Below are 25,104 nucleotides of genomic sequence, written 5' to 3' on the forward strand. Positions count from 1 at the left end.
ATAACATAGAGCGAAGAAAGCAGGTTATAGTACAATGTGATGACACTATTTAAAAAGTCTAATAGATGCTAAAACTGTGAAAGGTTGGTGGAAAACTACATATCTACATGTTGCCAAAGTATCCCCCACATATCTGTTAGTGACAAAAAGAAAATACCTGTGCAACAAAGGAATTAGGTAGTTACTACCTTAACCCAGCGATCAAAACTAGCATCACTTACAGCGAGATTACACTACTGCCTCCTGATAGGATGCAGTATGAAAGAAACAACATCAGCTATTAAAGTATTTTTGCCCAAAGTATTTTACCTGATTTAAATCTAACTTCTAGTTTACAGGAAATACAGAAACAAGTTAAACAATGATTAAAAGAAACAATCAGACCCAATTTGGCATGTGGGACCTCATTATAGAAAATGGCTTGCTCTCCGAAAATTCAATGTCAGTGGGGAAAAGGTCAAGGGGAAGGGCAGGAATGTTTTAGGCTAAGGAGATCTAAGGTACATAATAAAGTGTAAGATGTAGTCCTTAATTAAATATAGCTATTAAAGACACCTGGGACTATTGGGGGAAATCTGAATCCAGACTGGGTATTAATGACATTAGGGAATTACAGTTATTTTTGTCAGACATGATAAGTATATTGTAGTCATGTAGAAAAAGTCCTCATTTTTTTTTAAGATGTAGGCATACATATATACGAGTGAAGCATGTCAACATTTGTAACTTACTTTAAAACAGTTCAGCAAGTCTATAAAGCAAAAATAGCAAAATGCTGGCAATCATTAAATCTGGATACAAGGATAAGGATGTTGTTTGGTATTTCTTTCTACTTTTCTGAATACTGCTATGTTTCTGTATGTATTATACATGCATGTAAACAGGAAAACTAGGTTCACAGGGATCATAGCTGGTTAGCTTCAGGGAGAGGACTGAAATTGGGCAAATGGGTGTAGAAGGCAGGTCCAACAAGTCCAGGAAAATATAACAAAACACACAGCTGGTGCACCAACCTTGACATATTCAACTGCTCTTGGAGAAAAATCACAGGCATAGGCAAAGATATTCGGATCTTCTAAAAGCGGGAATAAACAGTTCCCAACCCCACAACCAGCTTCAAGCATAGTCAATTTTTGATCTTCAAACTGAGGAAAGAGAACCCAAAGTTACAGTACACTACATCTACACAATGAAGAAAAAACTAAAAGGTCCAGAACACGAGACAAGGTCTCTGCCCCCATGGAGTAGACAATTAAGTGAACTGATAACCCAAAGCCACTGATACCTCGTCCAACATTGGGAGTTTGGTGTGGAGAAAACAAAGCATAATGGTTAACAGAATAGGCTCTGAGGTTAAACCGCGAGCACTCAAATCTGGACTCCTCCCCTCGCCCCGGGTTCTATCACTGAACAAATCACTTAAACAGCTTTGTGCCTCAATTTCATCAGCAAGTGGGGATAATACTAATGCCAAACTTCACCATGTTATTATAAGGCTTAAGTTACAGAACACATGTAAAGTTCTAGAAAACGGGCATGATAAAGTGTTCATCATTATTATTATTATGAACCTGCCATTGAAATCATTCATCATGAATTTAGTATTTACAACTTCCAGATTAGCTTTAAAAAACAGAAAATGCCCCCCTTTTTTTTAAACTTACAAAAAAAGCATACATTTATCTACTTTTCCTTCTCTTGCCATAATACAGAAGCATGATGCTGATGGCCTGATATGTCGGTGTGAAGTGGTTGAAAGCCCCACCAGTCACTGATTTCAAAATTCTGTGACTGGCCTTTGTTAGACAACAGGACTGCAGTTACAGCGTCTTTTCTCCTCTGTATTATACAACTCAGCGACTGCTAAAACTACTTGAGACAAACAGTGTATATCTAAGGTACAAAAATTTATGAAGCCTCTGAGAGGTTTCATAAATTATCTCACACTCCCCCTGGGAATGCAATAAAGCACACCCTCTTCTACACATTCTAAATGAAGAACAGCTCAAATAAGGTGTAATATTAGTTTACCTCTCTACATGATCTGAGCTCCTCAAACTCTCTGGTGGTCCAGTGTCTATCTTTGAAGAAATTAGTGCTATTTCTTTTGTAAAAAAGGTCCCAGTTCTTCTGAGCCTCTTTTTCCAGTTTTTGCTGTTTATAATCAGACACTAAAGCTTGGTCTCTTGTCAGTTTCTCCTCTTCTTCAGAGCTGAGAATCCTCGCCTGAAGCCCTTTCCTTTGCAAAGCAGCCATCTCCTAAGTTGATGGTAATATATTTAACACTGCTGGAGATTCTCCATTCCTGAACAACCTGAGGAATTCAAGCGGATACTGCAGACACAGGCAGGGTTTTCTCAGATGTGGTCCCTCAGGTTGGGTCCAAGCCTCAGGCAGCATCGGGTGTTTCGCAGGAAAAAGAATAAGACTCCAGTTGGGGGGTTCTAGAACAGTTTTTTAAAGATGCTGAGTTAGTGGTCCTACAACAGTTCTTTCACCTAACAGTTCAACTCAGCAAACGTTTACTAGGTGCTGACCTTACACAAATCCCTGCTCCGCTATTGAATACGTCACAAAGACCAAGACACTGCCGCTGCCTTCAGAGGGCTGACATTCAGCGGCCAGGGCTCTCACGCACAGAACTGTAAGGAGAGTCACCGTTTCCAAGGACCGGAGACTCAGTGTTTTTCGGGGAAAACAGAGCTAAGCCCGGGTGGCCTGAGACTCTGAGTCTTACGAACCAGAGGGGGCGTCACTTCCCAGGGACTAAGGCCCTCGCGTCGCCGTCGGCACGCGAAGCGGAGGAAGATACTCAGAGACGCGTGGCGTGGGGTGCCCAGGATACTCGGGATAACCCAGGCCGCCCGGCCGCGAGGGCCTGAGAGGACGGCGTGAACCTAGTCCCTCGCGCGCTGGGGCCCCGTCATCAGTTCCTAGGTTCACCTGGAGGGTGGGGCCGGGCGCGCTGAGCCCTCAGCCAGACCAGCCTCGGAAGCAAAATTTGGGAGCCACGGCGGAATGACCCTTCGAATGGACAAACCGCCCCTGAAGACCTCGAATCGGGCTTCTCAGACGGAGTCCTTCTACCCTGACACTACCCCCACCATTTCCGCTCCGGACCCAGAAGTCCCTCCTCGGCGCCGGAAGTTCCGGGGCCCCGCTTCCTCAGAGTCACCCACCTTCCGGACGCGGAGGCCAGGATTTGCTTCCGGCCACGGGTGGTTTCCGGCTCTGTTCCCTGCGCGACCCGGAGCGCTGTCCTGGGAGCGCGGCTGCCCCGGACACCGGTACCGGCAGCTCGGGCCGCGGGCGCGCCAGGAGGGCACCGGTGCGGGCGCGAGGTCCGGGGGGGCCATGAACGGGACGGCCAACCCGCTGCTGGACCGCGAGGAGCACTGCCTGCGGCTCGGGGAGAGCTTCGAGAAGCGGCCGCGGACCTCTTTCCACACCATCCGCTGTGAGTCCGCGCCCCCACGGTCGCCCCTGGCCGCCCTTAGCCCCTCCGGTGTCCAGGGAGCCGCCAGCGTCAACTCCCTTCCTCTCAGCCCGGATCCGCCGGAACCTCGGGTTTTTCCCAGCTCACTCCCAAACCAGGACTTTACTACCTTCCCACACTATTTCTCTGCCTCGTGGTACCGAACTCTTATTCCGAAGACCATTGGCCCCTTTTCCTGCCGCGTCCAGCCCTCCTGCGCACTGACGCTCCCCCTCTTATTTCTGAGAGGCTGCGACAGCACATCAGGCTCCAGCTCTTCTCTGTGGCCGCCTTTCCGCCATGACCCCACTGGGGGTCTCCACGCTTCAAGGAAACGCTTGTTGTTTTCTCGGGATCCGCGTCCACTCTCTCCTATTCCATTCTCTTCTTCCCTGTTTTCCTCACTTTTCTTCCCTCGTCCGTTTTGGTTCTGCCCTCTCTGACGCAGTGCTTCATCCCCTTTGCAGCCCCAGAATCCACATCCTCTCTGTGCCTCATCAGTCTCCCTCTTCAATGTCTCCATGCTAGCTTTTCGTGTGATTTTGATGTCTTTTGAGGTCACCTGGACTACCCCAACTTTTCCTCGGGACCAAGTCCCTTGTGGGTGAAGAATAAAATTAGGATTTGAGAGCCAGGAATAAGTTAGCGCTTGATCTATGTTTGGAAGCAGGAGCGAGCAGGCCTAAGGAATGTGGAGATAGTCATTATGCTGGACCTCCTTTTTCTCCATGATTACAGACCCTATTGAGAGAGGTCCCTTCCACTCTGTGTCCGGGGTGAAGAATTGGCTGACTGAGCATACCGCTGTGATTCACAGGCTCCTGGTTTCCCTTCCTGGTAGCCCCAATGCTGGTTAAGACTTGTTTTTGTCAGAGGAGCTCCTCCTACACGTGACTCAACACCTTGGAAGAGGGTGTGTTAGATAAATGCAGTTCTATTTTCCTGTGGTCACTTGCCAGGCCATTACTCTTCTTCCTACTGACAACAGGTCAGCCCTTTCAGAGGAAGGGTATTGGGAATATGATAAGAGCGTCATTTCCTGAGCAGTTTACTGATTTGATGTTTTAGCAGAGTGAAGGGCAATGTGGAATGTAAATAAGACACTTCACAGAAGCACTTGGCCTGCCGTTTGAGGCAGGTTTGTGTTAAAAGGGAGTAAGGTGGCTGTTCATGCTGTGCTCTAACTGCAATTCAGAAACATGGGCAGGATTAACCTTTGGAAATACAGTTCAGCCTTCTGCTCCAAACATCTACAGGAGTAATCCTTGTTAAAGCTATGGAACTGGAGTGTGGCAGATCCTAACTTTGCCAGTTCCTATCAAAATGAAATCAGCTTATATTGTGCTATGGCCTTTCATATTGGGTTTTACAGTCACAGGATTTTAAAAATATGCTCTGTTCCTTTTGATCCTTATAATAACCCTAGTAAAACACCTCATTGTGGATAATAAAACATTAATTTTTCATCTGTCACTTGGCAGAAGGGGATATCTTTGCTTAATAAAATGTTGTGTAAATTCTAGCCTTTTTTCTTCAAAATAATCCACTGGGAATGAGAAGAAAAGTATGTGGAGGTATAGATGAGACAAGATTGTCCCAGAGCTGGTAATTATTGAAGCTGAGCGATGGTACACACAGCTCATGGTATTATTCTGTCTGCTGTTGTATATGAGAAGCTGTCCACAATGAAATAGCTTTCTGAAAAATTCTAAATGGTGTGTATTTTCCATTTATTTGAGTTATAAAAAATTTCAGTTCTTACATGGGAATGCCCTGCAAACCCTTAGCAAAAGTAACCTGGTGGATAAATGCTTTTCTCCTTTCACTTTAGATGACTTTAAGCCGGCATCTATAGACACTTCCTGTGAAGGAGAGCTTCAGGTCGGCAAAGGAGATGAAGTCACAATTACGCTGCCGCATATCCCTGTAGGTTTTATCCCACTGTTGTTTTTTTTAATGTGGAATCACAGTGAATCCTCATATTCTATGTTATTGCAATTTGATTTTCCTCCTATTTAAATATATCTAGATTTCTGAAGTGCCAGTATAAGGGAAAAAGGAATTTTGGGGGTAGGGCAGGGTAGAATTCATGCTTCCCAGGTACTTGAGTAAAAATAATTCTTTGTCATTTTCCCCAAGCTCCCTTTTCCCCCATTTGTCCCAAAGTAGACAAGGTTCCTGTGTGGACACCTGGCCCCTCCCTTAGACACACATAGCTTCCCCCCAGCAGCTACAGAGAGAAAGGCCCAGGTGCCCTACGGATGTAAAGCAGCAGCTTAGGAGTGCAGAGGGCAGGAGCAGGGTCGACACGGGTCGTGAGTCTGGCAAGGGGTGATGTGCAGGCTGGTGGTTTCAGCCAGAAACCAGAGGTGTAGAGCCTTCAGCCCATTTAGGGCTGAGGAACCCGGTTAAAAGCTGAATGGAGAAGCCTTGCCCGAGGTGGCGCTCTGATCACAAAGCCCAAAGGATCAGACAGAATACTCTTAATGACCATGGGTCAGTGCATGTCCCAGCCCTGTCCTGGAACATCAATTCTCGGTAACCAGTGATAGAATGAAAAGGCTCTGGACAGGGAGACCTGGGAAGCTTTGTGCTGGGGAAAACTTATTGTCTGCTAGTTCAAACTGCTATCTCATTACTTGTTGCCTTTGGCAAGTTACATCATCTCCCTGTGGACCTTAGTTTCCCAAATGTAAAATGAAGAGGTTACATCAATGGTCCCTAAGGTCTCTTCCAACTCTTAATTTTTACTGTATGAATAAGGAGTCAAGCAGCCAAGCAGTTTCTGATTCCATACAGAGGATTAAACGCTGTATTTGGCAAATATTAATGACCACCTACTGGATGCTGGCTCACTACTAGGTACTGAGAATACAGTCTTGAACAAAACAAGCACGTTTCTTGCCCTTAGCGAGTTTAAATAAATATAAGAAAGTGTAGCACTTATTTTGGAAAATCTGGGAAGGCTTGCCTGAGGAAGTGACCTTTGAGCAGATTTGAATGTTGAATAATTAAAAGGGAAGGAGAGGGTGGGATGTTGCAGGCAGAAGCCCTGTTAAATCCCTGCAAGAAAGAGCTTGGGTCTGAGAGAAGGCCAGCTCCTTCTGCTCTGGAGCCTGCAGAGCCTGCGGCGAGTGGAGCCAGGCAAGGTGGAAGGGCCAGGTGGCTCGTTTAAAGATTTTCTTCTTTGGCCTTAGAGTGATGGGTAGTGATTCAAGGGCTTAAGCGGGTGAATGGAATGATGTACTTACTGTGAACCAGCCAGAATAACGAGCTGCTGTTGGAGAATGCTGTGTGGTTACTTGGCATGGGGGGAAGCCTGGACTCTCCTATTACAAGGAAGTACGGAGGTCACTCACTAGCTTTACTACTTACAGTGAGAGCTCTTCTCAGTGTCAGACACGTAATGCGTAATTTATGTTTCTCAGTTCACATTTTACCATTATTTGTAACATTTCCCAAATCCCTGGAAAAATGTACAGTAATTTAAAAATTTTATATTTATTTCTTGGTTACTTAGAGCCAGTTGCACAGTCACAGATTCTTGCCGTATTGTTATTTCCTCTTTATTTTTGCTTGGGAAGCCAGCAGGAGTTAAAATACAAATCGGTTCATTCTGTTCCTTTTTGAGTAGCTCTGATAAAAGATGTGATGAGGTAAAGCCACCTGTAAATTCAGTTTTGATGTGCATAACTGGTGTGTTTGGTTTGATTGTCTGAATTGTACTTTTGTGGCGTGTAGGGATCCACACCACCGATGACTGTGTTCAAGGGGAACAAGCGGCCTTACCAGAAGGACTGTGTGCTTATTATCAATCACGACACTGGAGAATATGTGCTGGAAAAGCTCAGCAGCAGCATCCAGGTCAAGAAAACAAGGTATGTGAAGAAGCAGATACAGATCAATGTGCCGTTTCTGTAGATTTACATTATCTATTCAGTTATTTTATAAGGATGTGAGAACCTGGGTGCTTCGTGTTGTTGGCAGTCTCAGCAGCTTCACCTCTCTCTTCTCAGATAAGTCAATAAAATATTTTTTCCTCAAAGGCAATAAAGAGAGATAATGCTTTTAAGACCTGAAACATAGAAAACATTGCGGAAAGGAGTGTACTGTATGATTAAATCAGTTTTATTAATTTCATGATGGTTGATATAGTACCACCAAAGGGATAAGGTTTAAATTTACAGACTTAAAGTTATGAAAGAATAATTTAATAATATATATTCTTGGGCTTCCCTGGTGGCGCAGTGGTTGAGAGTCTGCCTGCCGATGCAGGGGACACGGGTTTGTGCCCCAGTCCGGGAAGATCCCACGTGCCGCGGAGCGGCTGGGCTCATGAGCCATGGCCGCTGAGCCTGCGCGTCCGGAGCCTGTGTTCTGCAATGGGAGAGGCCACAACAGTGAGAGGCCCGCGTACAGCAAAAAAATAAATAAATAAAAATTAAAGAAATAATAATAATAATATACTTTATTAGAGTGAAAACATTAAATTTTTACAAGGTACATTTGAGGTCATTATTACACCAAAGTAAAGCTTTGTCTATTTTTTTTGAACAATGAGCTCTCTAATTTTTAATTCAACAGACATTACACGTGTCATGTGAAGCCAATTAGATTTTATTTTAAAGTCAAGTTTCATTCTGTAAATAGAAGTAACCCAGTGGTTCTATTTATATCGTGATACAATAATTATTGTCAATTATTTTAAAGAGAGTATTTAATGTTTTTTTGCTTATGCTTCCTCAAGCCATTTTTCTTTACTCATTCCACAAAAAGTAAAAGTACCTACCATTTATTGAGGGTACTTTATTTATTTATTACCACGTGCCAGGCACTGTGCTAGATGTTTTACGTGCATTATCTAATCTTTACAAATAACTTTTGAAAAGGTAGTGTTGTTACCCTTTCACTCACTCACTCTCTCTCAAACACACACACGCGCGCGCAAGACGAGACTGAGGATCAGTGAGATTGTGACTCACAGTGTGTTTGTGTTGATTACCTCCACCAGCCAGGTGCTGCTCTTAGGCCTGTGAGAGCTGATGATTGTGGGAGTTTGACTTACTACTCAGTGTCATCTGGGACTAGCAGTATTTTATCACTTAGGTGTTTGTTAGAAGTGCAGGATTTCAGGACATACTAAGTCAGAATCTGCACTTTAACAAGATCCCCAGGTGATCTGTGTGGACACCAAAGTTTGAAAAATGCTGAGCTAGTCCATTTACAAAAGAAATTGTTAATAGGTAGCATTTCCTTGGTCTGGGGTGGAGTGCTCTGCCTACCTGCCAGCAAGAGCTGGCCTGTGACAAAATGAGCAAGCAGTAAATAGGTAATGGAAAAAATTGCTAACAGGCCAGTATTTCAAGAGCTAGTTTAATAACTCACGTGTAATTGTAATTTTATACTGCACACAAGGTGAATAGTTACATTTTCTGTTATTAAAATGGGTTCTCGTAATTGCACTATATCCCACCTCTGTGTCTTACCTGCTGCTTGATATAAAATGTGAGCTCCGTGAGGGCAGCGAGTCTGTTTTATTCATCTCTGTGTCTCTGGTGCACGATGCAGAGCTGGAATGCAGTAGAATGAGTAGTTTGTGTGATAAAATTAACAAATATCAGTATTTTGAAGCTGTCTGTAAAGAGCCTGGGCTTCTGCAGAGACTTCCAGGTGCTTGGTAAACGAGGCAAACCTGAGAACCACTGTTCTTGCCCCTCCAGTTTAAAGTCCGTATCTCATTTCAGAGCTGAGGGGAGCAGTAGAATCCAAGCCCGAATGGAACAGCAGCCTGCACGTCCCCCACAGCCATCACAGCCACCACCGCCTCCGCCACCTGTGCCATTCAGAGCTCCAACAAAGCCTCCGGTTGGACCCAAAACCTCTCCCTTGAAGGATAACCCCTCACCTGAACCTCAGCTGGATGATATCAAAAGAGGTAGAGAGCATTTTCTGGAGCCATGGTAGCAACTTGGAGGAGGGTATTGATGTTTTTGTGGAGATCACGAGACCACGTACACGGCGGCGTGGGCATTCTCCGCCATCGTAACAGTTTCCGCAGGGCCCGCCGTTCCACAGGTGATGGCGGGCGGGGTGGGGCGGGCCGTGGAGGCGAGGTTTACCAGTTGGCTCGTTTGACAAGGGAGAGTCCGGGACAGTGACCTGAGCTGTGGCTGTCTTTGCAGCTTTCTGCTTAGAGGCCTGAGGCTTAAACAAGCCTGCCTGCCATCTAAAGGTCCATACGGCACACCTTTTAAGGCTTTGAAAGAAGAGAATTACAAGGTACTGGGGGTAAAAACCAAGTGTGCCAACGTTAGTATAGTGTCTAGGTTAAGTTCCACGACCACTGCTTTGTATTGACAAAAGTGCGTAAGTATGATAGCGCCTGGGACACTGGGGACGCTGGCCTAGAAGGACTTAGAGATCTGGTCGGGCTCTCCAAGGTAAAACCAAGACAGAGGCACTCACCTTGGCTCTCTCTCCAACACAGTGGATGGTTTTAGTTGTCCAGACACTTAGAAAGTTATGAAAGTAAGTGTTATATTTCATATTTGTGAAGTTCTGTGAAACAAAGTTAAACCCATAACAGTAGTAAACAGGAAAAGATAAAAAGTTGCCCTTGGGAAGTTTGCCTTTTCCACCCTGTGGAAATACTGTCTTTTCACAAACGAGATCACTCTCTGCATGGTACACAGTTCTTAAGCCTCTGGATTTTTTTTTTTTTTTCCTCATGGATATTGGAATGCTGTCTATGGAAGTTTTCACTTTAGTCGAATAGGAATTGGACCACGACAGGTTGTTGTTGCCAGTTATGCTTAAAGGAACCATAGTCATTTAAGGCCTCATGGTAGGTTTGGACAGGAAAATCTGGCATCTTCCTTGCTGTAGCCTATGGTGAATCGTTAATGTACTCACTCACGTTAAAATGGTCAGGTAGAACATGTGTTTCCTACTCTGCTTTACATTTATTAACATTGCGGTACCTGAAGGCATGCTGTAAGTCAAATGTGTATAGCACAGAGGAGGGGTGTCGTCCCGCCATCTTTCTTCAGCCACCGCGGCTCCTCCTGCGAGCCTTGTTTACCTGTGGAACGTGAACGCTGGAAAGGCCCCCAGAGGCTGTCTGCTGTGGCCCTTCCTTTTTCCGGAGCATCTTGGAAAATTCATTGCCTTCCACCTGGGTCTCCCTGCTGGTCAGAGGTGGATCCAGAGCAAGAGCTCAGACCTTCCAGTTCCTGGTCAGGTATTTTTGAGCCCATGAGCAGAATGTTGCTCTTCTCTTATTCGGTGTTTAATCCCATAATTCATAATTCTTTTTTTTAAAAGTAGATAAAGGCAAAATAGACTTAATTCATTTCTCAGAAGAATCATTATCCTGGAGCAGTCTGCTTTTTGGTTATTTTGGGTGAATTAAATGTTTCCATTGTCTCTCTGGAGGTGTGTTAGATGTTTTTGTTTGTTGGTTTTGCTTTGGGTCATTTTGTTTGTTTTTAAGGACTCAAGAAGCAGAAGTTCATTTTCAGTTATTCCTCGTTGCTCTTGGTTTTGCCAGCTTACTGTTTACAGAGGCTTACTGTTTACAGAGGCGCTGACCCCCGTCCCGTCATTTATTCCAGAGCTGAGGGCCGAGGTGGACATCATCGAACAGATGAGCAGCAGCAGTGCAAGCAGCTCCTCAGACTCCGAGAGCTCGTCAGGAAGCGATGACGACAGCTCCAGCAGTGGAGGCGAGGACAGCGGCCCCGTGTCCCCTCCGCAGCCGTCACACCAGCAGCCCTACAACAGCAGGCCGGCCGTCGCCAACGGAACCGGCCGGCCGCAAGGAAGCAACCAGCTCATGTGCACCCTCAGTAAGTGCACGCTCCCGCTTCTGGGCCGAGGCGGAGGCTTGGGGTGGGGAGAGGGAATGTCAGGCCAGAGCTGGAACTTCTGTTCATCTTACACCAGAGTCTGTAAACCTGACGGTACTTAAGGCATAAGAAAGGGTCCTGACAAAGGCAATTTGAAGCAGAAAAGAGTAAGTTACCAAACAGTAAAAAAAGAAAAAGCACAAAACTGTTCCATCTCTTTTCTTTTCCTTATTGGCACAAATTAGGTTTTGTGAATTCTGGAAAGTGTTGAAACATGAGCCGCAGAGCTCTGTACTTTTGCATATACCAGGCTTTAGGGGTGCCGCCTGCCCCCACCCAGTCCCCCACCTCCAGGTTTTATACAGTCCTGAGAGCCCAGTGCCATCAGAGTGCGGTATCCCACAGCCCACAGAGTTGGGAACCTGTGCCCTTAGAAGGTGTTTGGCGACCAGCTAGCCTTCGCAGGAAGGAAGGAAGGGACATTATAGCGTCTGGTGGCTTTGAGTGCAGTTGGTGGTAAAGCAAAGCAGGGGAGAACAAAAACAAATGTCTTTGTCTTGGAGGTGGGGAGAGTGCAGGTTCTCTGCGCCCTCCTCTCTCCCGACTCCTGGAGTTGGATGTTTTCTTCCGGTCTGACTTCTGTGAGGAGGCTGGAAGGTCAGGAGGCAGTGGCGGGGAAGCTAGCCTAGGTAACCTTGCTCCTGTGGGCCGGGCAGAGGTCACTCTCAGCCCCACACTGTAGACGTCATGTAAACCCCTGAGGTGAGGCCCGGCCCCAGCCTTGTAGGGCGGTAAAGAGCATCCCTGGCCTCTACCCACTTAGGTGCCGGAGCACCTCCTGCTTTCCTCCAGTGTGTCAACCCAGAATGTCTCCCGGCATTGCCAAGTGCCCCTGTGGCGTTGGAATCAGTGCCAGTGGAGAACCACTGTGCTGGGCCTTGCTCTACTATCTGAGTGAGTTCAACACTTTTGTGACGTCAGTTAAGGCTGTTACCTGCTATCCTGTTAACACAGGCCCAGCTTCTGGATAGCAGGGTATACTTGATGCTCTTCTCAGTTGGCTTGGGAGAGTAAGTTTCACACTGCGAGTTTGGAATTCACAGTGGAGAACGACCAGACAGCTACTGTGGCTATAACTCAGCATCTTCATTTTGCCCAGTCAGTGCTAAACTATTCCTTAGAAGAAAAGAGCCAAAAATGGCTCAGTGCTTCTTACCTACCTACCAGCGCCTTAAACTGCTGTTAGCTCTTCATAACTCCAAGTCCTCCTGGCCCGCAGCTCTTCCATGGCAAGACCTTAATCTTTGCATACCTCATATACAGTAAAGTACTGGAGTTATTTAAACCAGGATCGTCAACTGGAACCAATTTATAAGCCCTAAAATCACAGTAAATAGCGCAAATTTGGTAAACCCTAATGTGAAAACATACAGAGTAATGATAATATTGTTTTTCTGAATGGTAATGTGTATTATTATCTTCTCCCCCCACAAAAAAACAAATGGATCAGTTTGAACCTGGGTCAAATTGATTGCATAAGAAATTTCAGAACTGAGATTGCAGCTCCATTACACTGACCTGTTTATGTGCATGTCACCTTTGTAACTGATGGCGCTTAGCTCTGCTGATTGGAGGTTGTCAGCTGGTGTTGATCCCATCGCCTTCCCCACGTCTAGAGCAGCAGATGTCACCTTTTTTGGTCTCAGACTTCTTTATGTCGTAAAACTTTTGAGGACCCCAGAGAGCTTTTGTGTGTGTAGCTTATATCTATCAATATTTACCATATTAGAAATTAAAACTGAGAAATACTTAAAATAGTAATTCGTCTAAAAGAACAACAGTAAACCATCACCTGTTAAGAAAAATAACATTTTTATGAAAAATAAATTTTCGAAATAAAAAAAATATTTAATATGAAGAGTAACATTGCTTTAAAAGTTTGCCAATCTCTTTAACATCTGGCTTAGTACAAAGCTGGATTCTTACAACTGCTTCTGCATTCAATCTGTTGCCGTAAGTTGTTTAGGTTGAAGTATATGAAGAAAATGTGGCCTCACATAGATATGTAGTTAGAAAAGAGAGGCCTTCAGGTCGAATCCTTCTGAAAGGGTCTCAGGGACCCCAGGGTTCTCAGAACAAACTTTGAGGAGAGGTGGCCTAGAGATTAGTAATCCAGAAATACAGGAATTCACTTTTCTTCTTTTCCAAGTGGTATCAACTGGGGTCCTGTTATTCTTATCATATTAGATGGAAAAACTTACATTCTTCACTCCTAAAACCTAAATGTCACACACTGGACAAAACTTTGAGGCTTTATAGAGCTCATTAGTTGAGATTTGTGGTATAAGTTAATGTGAAGATTCTGGCCAGAGGGGTCTGGGGGTACTGGATTAGTATATGAGTGGTATGCACAGTATAAATAGTATTCAGCTTCCTTAACAGGAAGCCCAACTTGGTATTATTTTCACTTTTATAAAGCAACTTAATATGAACAATTCTACTAGGCAGTGAGTCATTTATAAATATTTTTTGTCATTTATTGACACACGTATGTCTAGCCTATCCCTCCCCTGTTTTATCCCAGAGAGCAGTATTGCTGTGCTTTGCAGATACCAAAAATAGCAATTCCTTTAAAATGTTGACTGCACCAGTTCTGTCACTGAGCCAAATCGGTTTTCCTCCCTAATTAAATGGAACTGGCCTGGTTTTACTGTAGTGTGAGAGCCCAGGCAGTCAACCAAAGAACCGTGGGGAAGTCATTTTTAAATTGGGTACTTTGGGTTTGATTTTGTTTTCTCTTTATAGGAAATGACTTGCAGTTGAGTGAGTCTGGCAGTGACAGTGATGACTAGAGCCGGATCTTTTGAAAGCAACTTTTTGTGCACAGATCTGCTGCGAGACTGGGCTGCTTTAGCGTGGAGTCCACGCCGAGAGGAAAACGTGGGGATCAGTGACTGTAGGAGGAGTTGGAGGCTCTGGAGCGCTCAGATGTGCATGTCTTTAACATAGCGGTGATGGGTGATTTTCTTGTGTAATTTTTGAACAATGTCACGTTTCAAAGTTTTAAGTAGATCTATAGCAGAACTAACAGAATTATATCTCTTATTTGGTTAACACTGTTAACGAAAAACAGACAAATGTGCCCTGGTTTAGGTTACTCAAAGGCCATTTCTTCACCTAGCCAGTGATGCAGTTGTAAACCTCAGCAGCCACCAGCTTGGCCAAATGGTCTGCACCAGTGAAATGAAACACAGTCTTTGAGGGGTGGGCAGGGAGGGAAACCTCAAACTGCAGCATAGATGCATGTTTAAACCACTTTCAATTATTGACACAAAGTGGTGAGGAAGTTCTGTCTGACCCAGCCTGAGAAGCCTGTGTAGAAACGGACTTCAGGATGGAGTCCGAGAGAGTCAGCTGGGGGGACCTCGGAGCTCTGCTGGCTCAGCCCCTCGTCTGCGCAGTGCTGGTTTAGGGCAGTGTCTTGCCCCCAGTCCGGGCTTTTCCCACTGCTCCCGCCCTGAATCTCACTTACTAGAACCAGAGATTCTAGTTAAGTACACATGGGACTTAACAGTTGTGCATTGGAGCTTTTATTGGATTCCAAAAGGAAGAAGTGTTGGCTACTTCTAGCTCCAGTTTAGATCCAAACAGTCCCTAAGTACATGAGGCTAGGGGAGCAGATTAAACCAGCAGCCGCTGTGCTGATGCATGTGACTCGATTAAATTGAGGCTTTTAGTTCCATGTGGATCCATAATGAGTGTGTTTCTTTCAGTAGGTTTCAGTGGGGGACTAGGAATGGTAGAGAGGTGAGGTGAAGAAGCCTCTTTGAGCAAATGAACTGGCAGCCGGTTTCCAGACCAGAATCTGGGTAGGAGTCGTGCAGTGTGAAACGAGCACATGTTTTGATAAGGTTTTTCTGTTCATGCTTTTGTACCACTGTTTGTGCCTGACTCCCAGACTGATTTGTATTTATTATATGCAGCTAGAAGAAAGTCACAGGTTGCCGTCTGCAGTGTGCAGTTTCCAGATGAATCTGTTGTTGCAGGAAACTGGTGACTAGTAAATGTTCTGTATGCAGCAAATGTGTGATAAGTCGTCCCATAATTAGTATGGAGTAGCCCATTTCTCTAATTAGAATGACTGTGTCCTGAGAAATTTCTGTCTCCTTTGGTTCAGTGGTATAAAGAACATTAAGAGTGATTTTTCTTCCTCAAGGTGGCCTCTCCCTCCCCAGCTAGTGGAGGGAAGCAGTCTGGACCTAGAAAGAAATTAGATGATCCATGGTGGGGGCTTAGAGTTGAGCCTTGCAGAGTCACCTTTTAGACCCGCACAGTGACTCCAGTGAGCTGGAGAAGGGAGCCTGGCAGCACGCTCACGCCACTCTGCCAGGTGCCACTCAGGGGTCCACGCCAGTGCCCTGTGCTGGGTTCTCAGCCTGTTAGGAGACTTCAGTGGATTTCATGGCATGTAGGAACTTACTTATAATGAATTGATCATTACATTTTAATTCCTTGGTAATGAAAGCTCAGGGAAGCCAAAAGGTCATGGTTGGGAGACTTGAATTGCTACTGGATGTGAGAATTGTTTCACTGCTCTTAACTTGCTCGCTGGGGCAGGTTCCAGGAACTTGAACTATAAATACCTATTTAAGCCTCTCTCTTTCTTTTTTTTTTCCCTCCCAGAGTCTTGATATATGTAGACAAAACTGCGGTTTGGGGCCTGTTGGGTCAAGATGTTTGTTTCTATAGGAAGTGCTTGCAGGTGGCAGTGGGCTTGGCGAGTTAGGCTCGCTGAGCTCAGACCCTCTCCCCGGCATCCATCCTGCCCGGCCCTGCACAGTGGTAACATCTGCTAGCACAGCTCCCGTTTTGTTCTCTGCACAAAAGCTTTTGGAGGTTCCCTCCCCAAGCCCTCCGGCTTTACCCAGCAGAGTAAGGAATCTTTTCTTTTTGGAAATGAAGAATCTGGCCTCGTAAACTACTTCTCACGAGTGCCCTCCTGCCAGCCAAACTGGACTTGTTCTTCCTGCCTCCGTGCCTTGTCACTCTCCCCTCCACCAGCCCCACTCAGGGGTCTCTGTGGGTGCCCCCTTCATGGACTCCTCCTCTGTTGGTTTCACCAGCTGGAGTACTGTGTGCACACACGGACCTTCCTCTTGCTCGAGCTCTGGTTGGTGTGAACTCCTTCAAAGCAGGCACCGTCGTGGTCATCTCTGTTCCCTGGAGGATGCCCAGGAACAGACCTGTAGATGCTCACAGCCTGGTGGGAAGGGAGCAGAGCACCAGCCAGTGGAGCACAGAGGGCAGACGTAGAGGAAACATTCCAGGTGTTTGGAGACAGCTGGAAGCTATCCATGCTGATTTTCGTGGTTTTGAAGTCTCTAACTGAGTTGTTAAAATTGCCTTTTCTTTGTTCTGTGTAACGTCTGCCGCGCTGTGGTTCGAATGGCGAGGTGTGAAGACTTAAGTCCAAAGCACCTGAGGAGCCATGGCAAGCAAGCCACAGTAAAGATGTGATTTGGGGAAACTTAACAAGCTAGAGGTTTCTCATGATGCCACTCATTTCTGTAGCAGAGTCATATTTTTCTATGTGTGGTATTAATATGTATGTGCTTCAGTGGTGGGAAAACTTGAAAATTCCAAAATCCTTATTACTTCTCTATTTGAGAGGCTGGTTAAGTAGGGTGTGGTGCGGTGTGTGTGTGCGTGTGATGTATTTATTACATTATTTTGAGAGAGTAACCGTCTGTTATGTGGATATACATTGGGTACAGCCAAATTGAATATTTCCATTTGGCGAGGAAGGTAGGATTCATGAAACTCAGGCCTTAACCAGTAGGCTGGATGACAAGACCAATTGAAGCGTTGTGAAATGTCTTTTTGTTGCTCCTGTTATCTTTGTCTTGGGTTCATTGTCTCATTCTTTAATGATTATTAAAATCATGTGCCTGAAAGTTTATTTTGCTTGATTATGAGGTAGACATGCACGTTTATATTTATGTAAAGTATTTGCTGTAAAGTGTTTTTGGTTTATTCTCTTAAAAGATCACTATATTTAAGTAAAAAATGAAGGTCAGCAATACACTTCATGTCTTGGTGGGTTTTATTTTCTTACTAGAAATCAATCTAGGAATCAGTGAAAAATGTAGGGTTCTTTTAAGAATCCTTTGTGCTTAAGCCTAATTACCTAAATTGATTCCCTTTTAATTTGGTGTTTATGATCGTTAGGATGTACACTTCAGTTTTAAAAGGTGTGAAGTTCAAAACTAAAGGGTGGCTTTAGCAAGGCACATGGCACCTGAGGCCTTTTTACTGGGTCTGGAAAGGTAGGCTTTTAGCTTTGGGTCTGGGAACCATGCAGGGGTATCCCTAGACATGTATCCTAGTCATTTTAGCTCGCTAGAGTCCTTCCATCTGGAATGCCACGCTGCACAGAAGGACACGTGTACACCTCTGACCCCCAGTCGACACTCACAGTCTGGAAATGGTCCTGCCTCCTGCTTGCCCTCCGCACCTTGGATACAGCGACGCCCACACCTATCTTGTGGTCTTGGCGCCCGGATAGCTGTAAATCCCTACGTGGGAAGTGACCATGTTCTTTTAAATTCTCTGTGGCGTCTTTTACCTATTGGGTGCTCAGTAGATTTGGATTGAAGACAATTACGCGTTCAGAGAACTAGGCCCGGAATCCTCTGCTGCTTATCCTATACCCGGCTCCCTTGTCTTCCGGTGGAAATGGGAGAGTTGAGCCAGGACTCTCAGTGGGGAAGCGGTGGTGCATGTCCATCACCTAAGGGACTGTTGATCCTCAGGTAACTATTGCCACCACAACAGTGTGTAACAAACCATCCCAAAGCTTGAAGCTTAACAGAATAAGCGTTTATTCTGCAATTTAGGCTGGACGTGGCTGGACAGTTCTGGTCTTGACTGGGCTCCTTCCTGTGCCTGGGATTTGACAGGTTTAGCTGGTCTAGGATGACCTCAGCCCTCACAGCTAGGGCAGCTCAGGTGGACTCCATGTCTCTCATCCTCAGCAGCCTGGCCTGGGCATGTTGTCACAGCAGAAGCTGAGGAGCTAGATGAGAGGAGACTGCCCCTGTCACAATTGCTGACATCTCATTGGCCAAAGCGAGTCACAGGGCCAAGTTCAGAATCAAGGGGCTGGTGGGCAGATACACTCCAGCAGTCGATGTGAGGAGTGGCAAAGTTCTTTGGATCCCGGGAGGTGTGGGAATTGGGGCAGTTACTGCAATCAATCTGCTGCCTCCATGGACCCCATGTCTCCACCTTGGTTGAGAACCCTGGGCTGCACGATCACTAAGGCCCCTCAGGGCTCTGGCTTTTCTCCTGGCCAGAGGGATAAAAGTGCGGAAGAGGTAAGAAAGACAGCTTTGTGTTCGTGGTTCCTGCAGAGGGCGCCAAGCCCAAGCCAGTGGCTCCTCTAGGCGGGCACTTCACTCTGTACACTGCGTGTAGTTTGCTAACCTACCCTTTCCAACCCAAAGCACCACTCTAGTTACCTATTGCTAAACGACAAACTGCCCCGAAACTTAGTGGCTTAAAACAACCACCATTTGATCTGATGGAATCTTTTGGTTAAGAATTAGGACAGAGCTTGGCTGGGCAATCCTGCTTCTTGTGACTTCAACTGAGTCACTCAGTTGGCAGATGGGCAGGCGTGGCGAGTCCAAGCTGGCCTCACTCACATGTCTGGCGCATGGTGGGTGGCTGGAAGCAGGCTCATTTGGGGCCATACATGGCCTCTGTAGCAAGGCCATCTCAGGGAGGCCATCTTACGCGCTGGCTGCCTCCCCCTAGGACAGGTGTTCTGAAAAGCTGCGTGGCCTTTTATGACCTAGCTCAGAAGGCACAGGCATCACCACCGCAGTGTTCTATTGGTCAAAAGCTCACCTAGATTCAAGAGGAAGGGACATAGACCTCCCCCCGGCTTTAATGACGAGTATAAAAAAGCCACCCACCCGAAGTCCCCAACTGTCTTCCCTGTGTTTTTTGCCTAGTCTTCTGCAGTTGTTCTCAGATGAGACATCTCCCCAGGGCAGGCTCTTAGGTCCCTGGTCTAGCAGCATCAGCATCCCCTGAGACCTTGTTAGAAACCCAGATTTTCAGGCCCCACCCCAGACCTGCTGAGTCAGAATGACAAGCCCTTCGGGTCATTCTGATGAACCCTAAAGCTTGAGAACCACTGCTCCAGGACACAGCACCCTTGGTGAGTGATGACCCATGACCACGATGACTGCCTTGAACTTCCCATCTAGGTAGGTGTTGGATGAAGGTGACTTGGGGTGGGGCACCCATGGAGTGTGGTTCTGTGTATGGGTTGGAACATCAAAGACAAAATTCATCGTTGCCTTTGAAGAAGTTACTGGGGGCAGAAGTTCACTGTGACGTGGGCCCCTTTACCTTCCTGTGGAGGGAGTGGGGCAGGGGGAAGAGAGGGCAGGGGAAATAGCTGCTTCCTTCCTTTGGTGAGGTCTCTCGGAGACTTGTCTAAAAGTCCGCCGCCTGGGGCTCAAAGGAACTCAAATGAGCCACAAGAGAGAATGCCCCTCTGACACAGGCAGTGTGAGTCCTCTTGCTCTATTTCTTGGGCAGGCGGGTTGGATGAGGTGGGCTGGGGAATCCTTAACTCATCACTCTCGTGTGGTTTGCACCCCTCCCAGAATGGTTAAGAATGAATATGCGGGTGGGGGACCAGCCCACACCCTGGACCCTCTGTGCCCATGGTGGTAACTGGGCTGCTCTAGTATAATAATCTCCCTGGTGCATCGCCAGGGACCTCGAGCTGTGTGTGAGCCCATTGCTACCACACAAAAGGAGGATCTGCGTTTCGTTGAAAATTTAAATTGCTTCACTCCACTACAGAGGAGGGCTGGGGCAGACAACCCAAGTAAAGCAGTCACTGGGGTGTAAGCTGGCCCACTGATTATAATGAGGTTTGGAGAATCTTAAGCAATTTGACCCATGTGTGCCCTCCACACCCCTACCTATTAGGGTGATGGATGGACCCATGTGTCTGCCCCAAGACGCTCAGAAACTTTGTCCTACCATCTTCCCAGGCACTGGTTCCTATATCTCAGTTACCAAGTTCCCTTCAGAGACCTTACTTAGCTTACAAGTTTGTCACATTTGCCCCATTCCTGCTCCCCAATATATCCGGTCCAGCAGCCACCCCTTCCCCGCACAGCCTATATGCTTCTGGCGAATCCCCAGGGGGTGCGCTAAGGGCAATCTTAAAACCTTTGCCACCCTGGGTTCAGGAACCCAGCTGTGATCTGATCAGCAGGCAGCGTTCTGACAACAGGAACCGGTTCACGAATGGGCATGTGACCCAAAACATGCCAACAAGGCTCAAGGCAAGATTTGCTGGGGACTCCTGGGGGGAAAAAACTTCTTGAGAGCCACTGGAATAGATGTTCTCTCTTCCTGTGGACGTTACAAGGTCCAGATGTTAGCCTGAAACCGTAGTAGTCAGCTTGTGACCACCCTAAGGACTGAATTAACAGGAGAGATGCAAATAGCTGAGAGGCTAAATAAATCAAGCCGAGAAATGGAGTGGAAGCCTTGGTTGAACCTTGCCGGATCGCCACTCCACTCCTGGAACTTATGAGTTATATGAGCCAATAAATTCTATGGTATGGTATGGTTTATATCATACTTAAGTTGGATTTTCTGCTACTTGCCAACAAAAGCATCTGGACTGACACTGCCTCCTTTGGTGACAATATCTGAAGGCCCTGTCATAGTCTCAGCCATGCCACGTGACAGCTTGAGAGTAGCCAACGGAATCCATCACCCCTCCAAGGACATACCCCGTCACAGCTGGAGGGCAGAATCCACACTCACCAGCGGTTAGAGTTGGAAAATTCAACCTCTGTCTCAAGTCTCTCAGGTGAGGAAACTGAGGCTGTGGGAAGTGATGACCCAAGTATGAACGGGTAAGGGGCCTCCCACCAGCAGATGATCCCAGGAGGTGTTTCTGCGGCTGCCTGGCCTGCTGACAGGTGTCCGTGCTCCTGGCAAAGCTGCTCCCTACGCCACGGAGTTAATGTTTCAGGGGAGGCACGGGTCCACCTTCCCCGATCTTTCATCTTTTCATTTCAGAATGCTGAAGGGGGAGAATGACTATTACTATATATATTCTCAACACATCTGACCTTGAATCCTTTCATTTCCTGAGCCTTTCAGAACACTCCCTAGACATAGCTGGAGGCGGCCCCCCTCTAATACTGCAGGGTCCAGGGACAAGAGCACAGATGGTGGCTGCCACACGAAATGTCTGAGTATTCACATTAGGATCAAACTGACAAACTGTTACGCATTAAATAGGTTCTGCTTACACTTTCGTGAAGACTGGAATTTTTAGATTCCTCAAAGTTTTCTGTGGCAGCACCAGGAGAGCGGGCCTCCCTGCCCCTGGCCCGTCTCACGCCAGGATGTGCGGCCTGTGTCTCCAAGCTCCATCTACCACCCCTGCAAAACACCTTGTCCCTGGCCACCCCTCACGCCTACAGGTGTATGCGAGCCACAGTCAGGAGGACAGGCACGGAGAGAGGGCTGTGTGGCCCCAGAAGCAGGCTCAGGACCACTCGGGTGGAGAGTTAGGGTTTCCTGGGACCTGCAGCATGGCGTGTGCAAGTGTCACTGTGGCCCCGTGGGGAGGGTCATGGCCAGAGGAAGGCCAGAGTAGTGCCCTCCAAGGAGTGGGACCCAGGACTGGGCCACTCTTGGCCAGGTCCAAGGGCAGTACTGGACTTCCACTCTGTCCTATGCAAGATCATAAAGCAAGGCTGGGGGTGAGCAAGACCCGGCTTGGTGACCTTGGACCTCAGTTTCCTCCCTCGTCCCTGAGGGAGCAGGACTGCTTCCCATTCTAGAACCCTCTGTCGAGTCTGGAAGCAGACTGGATTTCAGAGCCCTTATCCCATCCAGCAGTTCTGGGACACCAGCCCCAAACCCCCAGGGAAGAGAGAGCCACAGTAGGGAGGAACACCGCCTTTATTTCTTGATTTCCCATCCGGAGATGCCAGGATGAAGGTGGTGGCTTCACATGGGACAGACGTGGGCCATGGAACATCAGCCCGGGACTTGCAGTAGAGGCGGAGGGAGCCAGACTGACCCATGTGTCCACCCACCCCGGGGCTGATTCGCCCACGACTGGCCACCAGCACAATGCCAAGTGCCCAAGACACAGGCCTTGTACACAGGCCCAGGAGTGTCCCTCCATCTGGTAGCAAATGGGCAAATCCCACCTGAGGTCTGCCGTGGGGAAGACGTCTTTCCCAAACAAAGCTAAGCCTCACTCAGGAACTATGGTGATGAAAGGCAGCTCACCGACACGCAGGGCTAACGATCCTGTAGAAACGGGGGCTCGGGCGCACGCACACGAGGACAAGACTATGCACCACGAAGACAGGGAGGGAGGTCACAGGGCTCACGGGAGTCAGCAGGCAGCCAGGAGCTGGCGCCCAGGACAGATGCCGTCTCTGCCCGGAGCATGTACTCAATCGTGGGGCCCAGACGGGAAACCAGGCGGCAGTTTCCAAAGGACTCAGGAAACACCAGTGGCCGGCCCGCTAGCCAATGTCCTGAAGGAGAAATGGACACGTGGGACATTCACAGGACGGAGGTCCAAGTGCGCAGAGCCAGGAGGTCAGGGTGGTACCAGGGATGGGGAGGCCCCGAGAGCAGCCCCTTCGGGAAACGTCGAAAAGAAGGCCACTGCTCTGCTTTCGTCTACACGGTGAGCACCCCAGCACCCCAGGGTTTGGCGGCGGTCTCGGTACTTATTCACAGTTGGGGCTCTGCCTGGGGAAGCCGCATCCACACGAGGCCGCGCTGGGCTGTGGTTAGCTGCGGGGTGGGGGGCTCCCTAGTTGGGCCGCCCCCAAAGAACAGGCCCACTTCCCTGCTCTGTGGTTCCCAGGCCCGGGGAGCCCCGGCCAGCTGCCAGGCGAGAATGCCCACGTTTCCAGAGGTCAGAGGAGACGAGAGGCCTGCGCCCCAGATGCCCCCAGCGGACGGGAGCAATCTCCAACAGTCTGTGTGCCTAACAGTGCAAAGCCAAGTCCACGATATTCGGAAGGGAGGGCCCCGCAGGCCGTCGGCCTGGCCGGAGGGTCGCGATGGGCGTGTGGAGGAGGCCCGGTACTCGGGGTTAAGACAGGATGCAGTGGTCCTAGGTTCTTCCAGTCGGACTGCGTTAAAAGCACATCTTAGCAGCAAGAGTTTGTCCTTGTTTCTGTTGCATGAAGGTGGTGGAAACCGGACCAGGACAGGGCGAGGTCAGTCTGCCGAGGGTGGAGAAGCTACTGCCAGTTCCGTGGGTGCAGCCGCCTCCTCCCGGTGGCCCTCAGGTGAAGTAGCGACAGGGCGTAGAGTCGATGTAGCAGTACGGGGTGCACCGCAGGTCTCCGTACGACCTGAGGGGGACAGACACGGGGCAGTGGGCAGGAGCCCCAAGGACACAGCCGTGTTCTCAAAGGCCTCCTCTCGCGACTCTGGTCAAACCTCATCTGAGAGCTGCCCTACTGCCACCCTCCTAAGGGCGAGGGGCTCCAAGGTGAGGGGCTTTGGGCAGCTGAGTCCAGGCCTCTGGGGCTTCTCGCCTTGAGTCCATCTGAGGGATCTGGGGGAAAGGGGTTTGTAGGTAGCCTGGCTCTGAACGCAGCCTCTCAGAGAGAATCGGCCCTTTCTCCAGCGCTGTCCAGTAGACCACACTGCACTATTTCTGTGGCACCCACTGGCCATATGTGGCTATTGAACTCTTGAAATAAGGTTAGTGTGAATGAAGAATCGGATATTTAACTTTATTTAAATAGCTACGTGTGGCCGGGGGCTACCACATTGGAGAGCACAGCCTACACGTCTGTAAGCCCAAGCGCTAATTCCGAGGCTGTGTTGTATTGATACACCACGCCCACATTCGCAAGCATCCCCTGAGGCTTCTCGGGACTAAAGAGTAACCACAGAGAGCGGCGGGGTAAGCCCTGGGCCCCACGTGTCCCTGTACCCCAGGTCCGACTGTCTATACTCAGCGGTGTCCTTCCGTCAACTCTTTGGCAGGGGCCTGGCAGGAGCCTTCCTACTTCAGGGAGGGGCAGTGAACACAGACACACAGATGCAGTGGAGTTCTGGCCCAGCCTACAGTGCTTGGAGTTTGGGGTCTGAGCTCCCCCAGCCCGGTTTGATTTGTTGCCCTGCGTTTGGGGGTGGGCATTGAGGCGACCTCCTTGGAGGAGAGAGACAGGCCTTGGGTCCTGGGTCCAAGCCTACAGAGGAGTGGGGCTGGAGGGAACGGCTGGACAGATGGACTCCTGAGGAGCCAGGGATCCACTCTGGGGCCAAGGGAGAAGCAGGATGTGGACTGGAAGAGGAGCGGCCTCCCTACCTTCCCTACAAGCTACGCAACTCTGGTCCTGTGAGCACTGGGGGAACAGAGCCCAGGAGAGCCCATTCTGGGCATGGGATCATGCCTCACAGGGCAGAGGCCCTCAGCGGGCTTGGGAGATGTCCTCATGAAGGCCAGGACACTCAGGATACTGAGCCACGTGAACACCCACTGAGGGGTCTCAGAAACAACTGCAGGGGGTGCTTGAAGGGAAGACTCCATTCCTGGGGTTTTCTGGGAGGACTTTGGAGCCACCAAAGTTAGATACTAAGGCTGGTGGGATCTCATGTGTACCCACAGGCCTGCCCGGTGGTTCCAGAGAATTCAGGTTACAGATGCTTAGATTCTCTGAAATGCCCGGACACCTCCCCCCT

General features: G+C 48.2%; 3 protein-coding genes across 6 annotated transcripts in view; 1 reads left to right on the plus strand and 2 right to left on the minus strand.

Moving 5' to 3' along the window:
* METTL6 (methyltransferase 6, tRNA N3-cytidine) overlaps nucleotides 1-3,130 on the minus strand; it is a 17,567-nt gene extending 14,437 nt beyond the window's left edge. For 2 of the 3 annotated variants that reach the window (XM_030876396.2, XM_060298623.2), the window contains exons 1-3: nucleotides 2,944-3,130; nucleotides 2,032-2,444; nucleotides 1,014-1,145 (exon numbers count right to left, since the gene is read on the minus strand). In XM_030876396.2, coding sequence (XP_030732256.1) covers nucleotides 1,014-1,145; nucleotides 2,032-2,256 — 357 coding nt within the window. In that variant the 5' untranslated portion in view covers nucleotides 2,257-2,444; nucleotides 2,944-3,130. The remainder of the gene's footprint in view (nucleotides 1-1,013; nucleotides 1,146-2,031; nucleotides 2,445-2,943) is intronic. The other variant, XM_030876397.2, reaches the window with a different exon arrangement.
* EAF1 (ELL associated factor 1) lies at nucleotides 3,004-17,406 on the plus strand. The gene is made up of 6 exons (XM_030876395.2): nucleotides 3,004-3,457; nucleotides 5,307-5,401; nucleotides 7,217-7,353; nucleotides 9,220-9,410; nucleotides 11,089-11,322; nucleotides 14,128-17,406. Exons 1-6 carry the CDS (start codon nucleotides 3,019-3,021, stop codon nucleotides 14,172-14,174), a joined length of 1,143 nt encoding a protein of 380 aa, XP_030732255.2. The 5' UTR covers nucleotides 3,004-3,018; the 3' UTR covers nucleotides 14,175-17,406.
* Nucleotides 17,407-22,328: 4,922 nt separating this feature from the next.
* Nucleotides 22,329-25,104, minus strand: part of COLQ (collagen like tail subunit of asymmetric acetylcholinesterase) — a 65,971-nt gene continuing 63,195 nt past the window's right edge. For both annotated transcript variants that reach the window (XM_030876392.2, XM_060298629.1), the window contains exon 17: nucleotides 22,329-23,762. In XM_030876392.2, the coding sequence (XP_030732252.1) occupies nucleotides 23,693-23,762 (70 nt within the window). In that variant the 3' untranslated portion in view covers nucleotides 22,329-23,692. The remainder of the gene's footprint in view (nucleotides 23,763-25,104) is intronic.

Source organism: Globicephala melas, chromosome 4, assembly GCF_963455315.2.
Source record: "Globicephala melas chromosome 4, mGloMel1.2, whole genome shotgun sequence".
NCBI lineage: Eukaryota > Metazoa > Chordata > Mammalia > Artiodactyla > Delphinidae > Globicephala > Globicephala melas.